Raw genomic sequence first — 11847 nt, 5'->3', positions numbered from 1 at the left:
TTCTTTAATTTAAAAAAAATATTTTTTAAAAAATTATATAGAATATAAAGGCAAATAAAAATAAATTTTAAAATATAACTAAAAAAGTTACATAATTAAATATTAATATTTTTTTTTAAATGTAATTTCAAATAAGTTGCACTGAATATAAATTTATACAATTTAAAAAAAATAGTTTTATGAATATAAATTTATAAAATTAAATTTTAAATGATATTTTATTTTATTTTTTAATTGGAAGTTGTGTTATCAAAATGAATTATATAAAAGAAACGAAAGACACACCGAAATAGAATAACACCATGATATATTTATGATCGGTGGATAACAAATATTTAAATATAAGTCACACATTTATAAAAAGATTAGTGCATGTATTATATAAGTCACACATATATATCTATACTGTATATATTTGTTATTTATAAAAAATTAAAATTTAATTTATATTTTATAAAATTAAATTAAAATTAAAATTACATTTTATTAAATTAAATTAAATTAAAATTAAAATTTAATTTATATATTTTTTTAATTTTATTTTAAAAATTTATAATATATATATATATATATATATATATATATATATATATATTTTTTTTTTTAAATATTTATGGGTATTCACGAGTTTTAAAATACATACCAATTTTTTTAAAGCGAGTACTCGACAAATAAATGATTTTTTATTGTAGATCGGTTGCAATAAACATTATTCATGTCCGACCCAACCTGTTGTCATCTTTAAAAGTGATGAAGACAAATAATCATGAAAACGCCAAGAAAAAGAAAAACAAGTGTGTTAGTTTTTTATTTTTTTTTCCAAAATTTCATACCTATACAAAATAATTAAAATAAATATTATTATTGATTTTTACTTATTTTACTGACAAATATAGTCAATAGATATTGAAATTACATCTGCACAAAGGTTTATGGATAATCATCTAAAACTAAATAACTAAATAGTTATTTTGCTACAAACTCAAATAATTAATGTGTCGGTAAATTTATGTTACTAATAAATTAAAATTCATGGATAATTATTTGTGGCCGATTTTCACTTTGTTGTAATCTACTCGTAATTTTTTACTTTGCATAATATTTACTATAAATTCAATTGAAAAAAAAAATTATATTTAACATTATTTTCAGGGGTATATAAGTAATCTAGGAAAGAGTTATAGCAACACATCCTTATGGAATTTTCATGTGGTCTTCTATTTGAGGAAAATATATGAATTATATTTTATTATTGCAGGAAATGAAAATAGAAATGGAAATGTGTATGAATTTCGTAGATTAAACAAAAAGTTCAGCGTCTTGCTAACCTAACCTTATAGATCAAAGTGTCTTGCCATATGTTTGCTTTTAAGAATTTATTGTCTAGAGGATGAATGAAACATGAAATATGTTTGTTTTCAAGGATTATAAATGAGTTGTGTAAATAGATTTGAGAAGAAGAATAAAATATTCACGTTGAAAAGAGAAAACATACCGGTATATACACATTTACTTAAATACTCATAAATAATTAAAATTATTTTTAAAAATTAATAATAATAATAATAATAATAATTATTATTATTATTAAACCTTGTGAATAATTAATAATAATAGTAATTTTAATTATATTAATAACATTATTATTTATTAATAAAGTTCCTCTCCATGGATAATATTAGATTATTATGGGACTCAAACTTCATCTTACCACAATTTTTGAGTTTCTTGGATGGATACTTGTTGGTCCTATTTATCATGCCTTCGTTACTAGAGACTTGATGGAACATGGGTGAGTTACCTGCAGAAAAAGGCTCTGACGATCAAGTTTGCAAAAGTTCTCAAAGTTAAATATCAACTTATGCATTAATGAAGATGGGTGCGTACCTTTAATTGTTGGGGTCTACTCTTATTTATAGAGAATTAATCTCATTTTTACCTTGATTCAAACCATGGGTTGGGTCTTTATTATGTTCACAGTGGCCCAATCTTTATTGGGTTTGTATGGACTTAGTTGGGCTCAAACTTTAGGCCCAACATTGTTTCTTAGTGTTTCCAATTGACTTTTCTCTAAGTTAGAGTAGGTGACATTATAATCATTTACCATTTCTATGTTTGCTTTCCATTATTGTGGCTAGTTAGTGTAGATGTTATCTTTATGATTAAGGAATCTGCCTAGTTGACTAACCTTGGCGTTATGTAAGTTAGATAATTCATGTGTTTTTTATTGATGAGGTACGGACTCAGATGCTCTTATGTACTCGACTGTGGTATGTGTGATATTCCTTTAGACCTAATGGTTACTTTAAGTTAGCGGTCTTTTAGGATAATAGTCAATCTAGTCATTATGATACAAATAATAATATTAAAACTAATAATAATAATTATATTTTATTTTATACTAATTTTAACTATATGGATAAAATTGTAATATAACAATTTTATTTGTTAAAAAATTATTTTATATCTATTTTATTCATCAAATCATTTATAAACTTTTAAAAATTTTACCTTCAAATCTCTTAACTTTCACCTCTTCATCCTCAAGACAAACAACCTCACATACTCCTTTACATTCTCTTGAATTTATTCACTCACTTACCTTCAAGTAATGAATTTGATATCATTTTAAGTAATAAATTTTAAACTTAATTCAATCCATAAAATCAACCACTAAATATGAGATTGTAGTCACTTAATGTAAGATTGTCTTTTCTAGTAATTAATACGAGATCTCCAACTATTATTAAACGGTTAAAATATTTTACATAATAAAAACGAAAAAGAAATAATATTATTATTTAGTGACAAAAATTATCAACTATCAATCGCGACTATTTCCTGGAAACATGTTAACAACCAAAAAAAAAAGTTTATGCCTAGGTGGTGGAAACTTGATTGGTCTCCATATTGTAACTTTATTAATAATTGTAATATAAACAAATGTTTTAAAATTTTTTACTTTTTATTACGACGAAATCTAATTCACTGGTCCTCGTAATTTTAGCGCCATAAAGAAAAGTTAGTAACTTATTTTGGAAGATATTTAATAAACAAATTTAATGTGAAAGTGGTGGATATTTCCATTATTTATTTTTTGTAAAGACTATCAATTATTTTTATTAGTTTTTTATAAAATTATTTTATCAATTTTTCTTATTTATTAACAGCTATTTTTTCATTTATCTTTTTTTATTTTAATAAATATAAATTTATTTTATATATTAACTTAATTATATTATAATATTATCATCTATTAATATAATCTTATATATATATATATATTTAAAAAATACTATAAATAAACATAATATTACGCAAATATATATAGATGCAAATATATATAGATGTATTATTCCCTATTTGATATTTTATACGGCTATTCAAAAATTACATGTACATGGCTAACATTGTGAGAAAATACATGTCAAAACATTCTGAAGGTCTAACTGCAACCTCTTGTAGTTTTCCTTGACCAAAACTACAATGTGTTTGTTTTCAAAAACTCAGCACATTCTTTTATATGAATAAAAAGAGCTAAATCATGACGTTCTTCAAATCCTCTAACTACAATTACAATAACCAACTGCTATTCTATTTAGATTCAATTCAACTATTGACTTCTTTAATTCTGTCTTAATAAGTATTACTAAATGTTTTCATTCCTTAATCTTTTTGTGGAAATTGACTCCAATAATACACCACTTTTAATCAACCTCAAGATATAGTAAACAAGTCTCTACATCTCCCAAACTAACAACAACACTTGCTCTTACACTTTTTAGATTGCTTAATTAAGCTTTGTAAACTGTTATTTACAATTCTTTAGACTTTTACTAAACATCTGACATTTTTTCGATCTAATTAACATTCAACGTAATAGTTTTGGGATAATTTCCATTCAGATTTTTCTTAAAAAATCGTTTTAATGATTAAGTTTCAGATTGTATTTGTCATAATAACAATTTATCACCATTTTTTAAGAATAAAGTAACAGGCAAATAATTTATTCCAGCGGAAAAAATTGAAAACAGATACTACAATTTTTCTTGTGAAAATTGCAAATTTTTTAGTATAATTTTTCTAGCAAAAATTGTTAAATTTTTAATATATTGTTTTTTGCAAAAATTGTAGATATTCTGGGTAATTTTTTCTAAACAAAATTATAAATGTCCTAATGACATATAATTACATAAGTTCCCCACACACAAGAGATTTATTGATTTTGGTGAGCATGTCCAATCTCTCCTTTTCCTCTTTAGATTAGAAATCTAAGCTATGATACCTCATGCCATAGACAAATAATCTCTTTGAGTGAAAATACACTCACAAATAAGATAAGAGCAAAAATAAAAGCTGATTTGATACCTCAATATTTACAACAAAAGTTGCAAACTTCTTACAATCTTTTTGACAAAAATTATAAATTCTCATAAAATTTTTTGACAAAGGTTGCAAACCTTGTGGCACTATGTTTTTGGCCAAAATTGCAAACTTGTAGTACAATTTTTTTTGTTGAAAAAAATTTTTACCCAAATTTTTATACAATCAACAAATCTATTAAATTATAATGACCAATCTAAAATCAATTATTATTTTTATAATAATGTTTTTTCTGTTCTTCTTCATATTATTTGGTGCGTGACTTTGGTAAACACACGAAAAATCAACAAACTTTTAATAACAATTTTAAAAGTATATGATGATGAAAAAGAAGAAGAACATATTACATATTTCGAAAATGCTTAACATATATGTGAAAAAAATAAAACTCGTAAAGAGATTTCATATAATATAATTAATGACTAAATAAAATACGAAAATTAAGCATTTGTATACGTAACATCCTAAAAGTATATCTCTAAAACTTTAAGTTATTATTTAATAATAGGTTAAATTAGTCTTTTGGTCCCTCAATTTGTCATGAAATTTCAGTTTGATTTTTAAATTTTTCGTTGTCTCAATTTGGTCCTCATCTTCTTAAAAATGACTCAATTTTGTCCTCATCGTTAACTTTGACCAAACGGTATTAAAGTCAATGTCACGGGTCAATCTCAAGGGTTTTTTTTAATATATTTTTTAATATTTTTTTTTGACACGTGTCACTCCACAGTTGTGCTACGTGTCAAAGTGACTCAATTTGGTCCTTATATTTGTTTTTAGTTTCAATTTAGTCCCAATTTTTGTAGCAATATTGTCCTTCCTTAAATTGATACTAATTTTACTTTTTTTATAAATTTTATGGTGATATTCTTACTGAAATTAATGTTTTTATTAAATATTTCTATAAATATTTTAAATTAACTTTAAATTCTACACAAAACATTAAACTTTGATTTTGTTTTGAACTTGAAATTTAGTTCCTAAACTTATGTGTGACAAGTTATTTGATTTTTAATTTTTACTAAGTTTGTATAATATGATACACTTGATGCCTTTATATATGATGACAAAATTGTTAATTTTTGAAATTAAGTTTGGGGTTTAACTTTGTTTAATAATAAAACATAAAAAAAACTTATTTAAAAATATTTCTACAAATATTTAATAAAAACGTCAATTTTATTAAGAATATCATCATAAGTTGTATACAAAGATTAAATTGAGTCTCAATCTAAGAAGGACAATATTGCTTCATTTTTTACAAAAATTGGAACTAAATTGAAACTAAAAATAAATATAGGAACCAAATTGAGTCACTCTGACACATGGCACAACTGTGAAGTAACACGTGTCAAAAATAAAAAATTCAAAAAAAACAGAAATTGACACATGGCGTTGACTTAACACCATCTGGTCAAAGTTAATAGTGATGACCAAATTGAGTCATTTTTAAAGAAAATGAGAACCAAATTGAGACAACGAAAAACTTGAAGACCAAACTAAAATTTCATAACAAATAGAGAGACCAAAAGAGTAATTTAACCTTAATAATATCAATACTATATATATATATATATATATATATATATATATATATATAAAGTTTATAGGCTACTACAACCCTTTAACATTGTCTCTCAAAATGACTTTTCCTTAATATTTCAAAATACTTCAAAATATGAGAAATATATTTGATATAGTTTTTCAAAAAAGACAAAGACTTCATCTACTGAACTAATAACTATTCAAAACAATTAGAGATAACTATCAGTGAGCTACTAAGCTAGTGAACCCATCTACACAGTGGCGGATCTTCGACCAATATTTTGAGGGTGTCAAAATTTTGGTTGAATTACTCTTTTGTTCCATTTTTTGTTAAAAAATGTCAAGTTGGTCTTCTAATTTTTTTAGCCTCAATTTGGTCCGATTTTTTTAAAAATTGATGCAATTTGATTATTTTCGTTAAATTTTTTGAAGCGGAGCAATGGTTTTTTATCATGGCTGACTCTAAGATTAGGTCAGTTACATAAACAAAGCAAATCATCTTTAATCACAACTTCAATTTTGATTAAAAAATCTTGATCTGATTCAGAAAATTTAACGAAAAATAACCAAATTGTATCATTTTTTCAAGAATCGAGATCAAATTGGACTAAAAAAACGGGAGGACTAACTTCATATTTTTGAACGAAAATAAAAATTAAAAGATTAATTTCAAAATATTTATATAAACGGGTAAAAACATTGTATTTTTTTTAAGATAATAAAAAATAATAAAATTATAATTATTGTTATCATTATAATTATAAAATAAATAAAAAAATAATTTTTATAATTTTACTATAATTAATTTTCATTTATAATAGTTAAGTTTTAAATAAAAATAGTCAAATAAAAAAATGATTAAATTAAATAAGTGATCACTTGAAAGATAATATTAATAAAGTAATTAGTTTTATTTTTAAAAATATTAAAAAGGTAAAATTGAAAATGTGAAAAAAAAGAATAGAAATATATTAAATATAGATATATAGAAAATTTTAAAAAATTAAATATATTAAAAATATTAATTAAATTATGTAGATATAAAAATTTTGGGAGGGCCATGGCCCTCCTATGTCCCTTCATAGATCCGCTTCTGCATCTACTCTTACCTAGATATGACAAATAAACCAAACCCGCTTCTGTGGGTATTGTCCGAACTCGTTTCCGTTTTGACGGGAAATCCCTGCATTAAACTGGGTAAGGGTATGTGTATGAAAAATTACCGACTTTTCAATTGGGTATGAGGATGGGTATGAGGATGTACATATCGTCTCGTCCCCATACCCCCATAATATTGTCCCTGTCATATCTCCGTCCCTGTTTAAATTATTAAAATATTCACAATTAATTAAGTAACCTTTTATATATATATATATATATATATATATATATATATAAATTGGAGATGCGAATAAATTTAATAACAAAAAATTAGAAGAAATAAAAAATAGAAAGTGTGTAGTAATATATATATATATATATATATATATATATATATATATATATATATATTTCCTTTACTAGGTAACATAAAAAGTTATCTTCTTTACTCTATTATTATTATTTTTTTCATTTGAAAAATCTTTTTTGTTTCGCTAATTTTTTTTTGTTATTTCTCAACCATTGACTATGTTGATATTTGAAAAAAAAAAGATTTCTAAAGTATTTTTCATCTTATCGTATCTTTAATTATACATTTATTTTTCTTTGTGCAATTTCATTCAATACTCTCTCAAATTGTTTCTGAAACATACATTTGATAATTTTTTAACATTTTTATGTTTATTTTTATTATGTAGAATACTATTTTGATATATTTTATATAATTATTTTTATTTTCTAACTCATTATAATCATGGTGTAATTTTGTCACTTTAATTGTATAAATAAATTTTATTTACTATAATATAAAAATTTAATGTAATTACCATGAATGTTTTTTTTTATCACCATCCAAAATATATTGAATTTCAAAAGATACAACATCTATGTTAAAATTTTATTACTATTAGCTTAATATTTGTTCTTTGCGTGATTTTGATCAAGAGATATATTATAACTTTTTCTGTGGGAATGGGTATAGGATAGCAAAACCCATCTCCATCCCGCCATCTCTACTCCTACCTCTGCTCAGGTATTTATGTACGATCATTGCATAAAAACAAGCAACACAAGGAAAGTAAAATAAAGGGTAAGCTATTGCATTTAAAAGGAGAGAAAAAACTAATTGGATAGGACAAAAGAACATACACAAATATTAAATATTAAATAAATCTTTTGTAGTGACAAGCCATAAAACAAACTCAATGATTTACTATTACACTTTTACAGAAATTACTACTAAAGTTCCACTCATCATTTTAGAGCAGTAGCACATCCAACTATTATCACAAATATACTTACACACGTTACTTTTGGAAGATTAATGTATTGAACGGACTAGTGAGACTCTACACATGTCATACTTACTCACTATCTTTGAGACCATCATTAGAGAGAGATTAAGATGAAACAAAATATAATTTAACAAGTCATGACAGGGTTTACTTCACTAGTTCCATAAGTATGATCATTTTTCATATCATATTGTCTGTCATGTGAAGCCTCCTTCGACTCTCACCACCACCTAGATATCATACTCTATGTGAGTTAGATAGATATTAGTAGAGTCAGGATAGTCTCACTCTCGGAATCTCCTTTCAATTCACTTTGACATCCTAAATAGTGATATTTTACCTTCAAAATAGCCACTGAGAACCAAACTTTTCATTTCTAAGCCAAAAAAGACATAAACAATTCAAACAAAAATTTAAAGTTTTTCTAAAACTCCAGACCAACGAATCAATTCCTCCCCCTACTGTCTAACAATGTTCAAAGCCGCTCAACCGTGGTCACACAACAGGAAAAAAATTACTTCTAAACTATTAAAATTTTCCTTCTACCATAATATTATACTCAGCTTATCAACATTACTATTTACAATATCAGCCTCTCTAAATTACTCTTTTTCAACAATGTCAACATCACATTTGGTCAGAAATACAAGAACCCATAACAGATTAACATATCAATTTTTTTTATCATCTTAATTTATCTCATTCTATAACACAAAATTCACATACTCCATTTCTCCACTAATTATTTTCTTTTAGTACTCGTCAATATAATTTCCATTCATACCTAATTCATACCATTAAACAACTCAGTCATGTCATCATTATACAATTCATCATCCATAAAAAAATATACACCCACTCAAAACACAACACAAATACTTAAAAACACTTAAAAATTGCATCAAATCCAACTTCACAAAAATCATTTAAAAGTTATGCAGTTATAAATTCTTATTTTAAAATAAATTAAATGATCAGTTTCCCTTATCTTAAGGAAGACTCTTATCACTGTTCTCCTCCTTACACAATGTTTCCACTTATAATGGTCCTATACTCATAACCCAAAGACTAAAATCAACAATTGAATAATGATTTAAGTTATGAAAATGCATATAGAAAACAGAAGAATCATATACATTCAGAGAAAACTACATGCACTAGAAGAAAAAAATAGAGTTTCTTTATGAGAAGAGGAAAGTTTGAACTTATCCTAATAAAAGATTGATTGACTTATATGGTAGAATTTTTGATATTAATTATTTTTATGACTTTAGATCTTTTAGAGGAAAAATGCAGGAGATCAATTTATTAAGAAGGAAGAAGATTGAAGATCGAGAATAAAATGAGTTTCTATAAGATTTATGCAAGCCACTTCTATTCTTTAAAAACCTTTTAAAAACTTTTAATTTCTTTTATAATATATAATGTTATTAATTCTATTTTTTTCTAATCTATAATCAGTTTCTCACAGCATAAAAACTAAAACTATATTTGAATAGTTTTATGGTTAAGTATGTTTAAAACTACAAAGTAACGCCCAAATGTTATGTAACTGTCATGTCACACAACATGTTGGAATCTATATAAACTTACTAAATCCTGTGTTATTTTCCTTTATATATGTGTTAATTAGAAGAGTGAGTGAATACGTGCTTACAGCCGAATGACAACAGTTATTTGGGAAAAGGAAATGAAGATGTGACATTAAGGTCTTGATGAAATTAAAAACTATCTGCGGCTATCCAGTGTTTGGTGCGCATCAGCTACACCACTCCTCCGATTTTTATATAAGATAAAGTAAAAAGTATTATTTTTATTACTTCTTTTTTATTAAAAAATAAAAAATTAATCTACTTTAATTCTATTTATAGAAAGTTTGTCAACTTTGTAAATTTTTTTTTCAAAACCTCATTTTCCTTTTATATAAACACCACAAAAATTCACATGTCCTGTGTTAGTGAGTTGTCAAGTGAAGTTGTCTCCGCTTGTCGTTATCATACTCAGTTTCCTCTGTAATATTTAATTTCCATTGTCTTTTCTAAAACCTTAACCAATGGAGCCCAGCTATGAGCCACCGTTTTAAAGTACGAACAAAACTAATCACCACTACTCACTCAGTTAGTCCGCGAAATTCCCACGGTTTCACTTTTCTATACTACATTTGTCTCCACCTTACTCCACAATCCCAACCCCTTCCTTTCTCCATGTATTTAAACAAAGCTAGAGTATAAACAAGGTAGCCATGCATGCATCTTAAAACACATAATACCACCAAACTGTCTTATTATATCAATATGATTCTATATATAAATAGGACACTCATAGTTGACCCTAGAAATTTCCCTAACAAATCTACCTAGTCCTCTCATTACCCCACGTGCCAAAACCCTCGCTTTACTTTGCTTTCTTTCCAAACATGGCTTCATCCTCATCTTCATCAAAGAGACATCCACTGTACCATGGAATCCGTTGCCGCGGAGGAAAATGGGTCACTGAAATCCGTGAGCCACGTAAGACCAACCGCATATGGTTGGGCACGTTCCTCACGCCGGAGATGGCCGCCGCCGCCTACGACGTGGCGGCGTTGGCTCTCAAAGGCGGCGAGGCGGTTCTCAACTTCCCGGACTCAGTTGCCAAGTATCCAGTTCCCGCGTCCAAATCCCCTGCGGACATCCGCAGCGCAGCCATTGCTGCAGCAGAACTCATGAAGTCTGAAGTCAGCCGCAACAACGTTAATGCAGTAGCTCAGTCTGATAACACAGAGGGTGATGGTTACGGTTACGATAATGCTGTTGGTCCCTCGTATGAAACTGAGTTTGTCGACGAGGAAGCCATATTCTCGATGCCGAGTTTGCTGGTCGACATGGCTGAGGGAATGTTGCTAACCCCTCCCAGAATGAGCTCACCCTCTGATTACTCGACCGAAAATTTTGTTGGAGAAAATCTGTGGAACTTTTGATCCATCTATATATATTAAGTGATTAATTAAAATAATATATAATGGAACATAACTCGGAAAGTTGATGTAAATTAATTAAGTAGGGCTACTTTGTTCTGAGACCATGTGTGTCTCCGTGTGTTTTAGTAGGTCTACTATAATTTATGTGTGTGCTTGTTTCCATGGTTGTGACGAGAATTCGTCCTCACTGGCCATGAAGCATTCGTATAGGAAGTTTTTCTATGTTTTGCTTTTGGTTTTGTGATATGATGTGTGAGGCATTTGTATGAAACTTTTTCTTTTCTCTTTTTGAATAGTACAGGCGCGGTTTTTGCTTCCGTTGTTGAAGAGTACTAAAACTGGAAAAAAGAGGGGACATAACGGAGTAGGTTGAGACATGAATAAGATCTCTCCATTGCGACGCTAAAGTTTGAAAGCGCGTTGTTGATGCGCTGTCGCGAGAACAATATGTACTAAGCCCAAATTTTATTTTATTTTATTTTATTCTCACTGTATCATTTTCAGTACTCTTCTTTTTTATAATAAAGAAAGAGAGTATTATAATTGATCTACTTAAAAATTATA

The 11847-nt window shown here is 26.8% G+C and overlaps 1 protein-coding gene across 1 annotated transcript; it reads left to right on the top strand.

Annotated features, from left to right (window-relative positions):
* Positions 1–10572: 10572 nt before the first annotated feature.
* On the top strand, positions 10573–11578 carry LOC114177556 (ethylene-responsive transcription factor ERF027-like). The gene has a single exon (XM_028062949.1). It carries the CDS (start codon positions 10741–10743, stop codon positions 11281–11283), a length of 543 nt encoding a protein of 180 aa, XP_027918750.1. The 5' UTR covers positions 10573–10740; the 3' UTR covers positions 11284–11578.
* The last annotated feature ends 269 nt before the right edge of the window (positions 11579–11847 follow it).

The sequence above is a fragment of the Vigna unguiculata genome, chromosome 3 (assembly GCF_004118075.2).
Source record: "Vigna unguiculata cultivar IT97K-499-35 chromosome 3, ASM411807v1, whole genome shotgun sequence".
In the NCBI taxonomy this organism is placed as follows: domain Eukaryota; kingdom Viridiplantae; phylum Streptophyta; class Magnoliopsida; order Fabales; family Fabaceae; genus Vigna; species Vigna unguiculata.
Note: the sequence above shows the minus strand (reverse complement) of the source record. Positions and strands in the feature narration are given on the sequence as shown.

Coding starts and splice junctions, on each gene's coding strand:
- LOC114177556 (XM_028062949.1), top strand. CDS start 10,741: ATGGCTTCATCCTCATCTTCATCAAAGAGACATCCACTGTACCATGGA.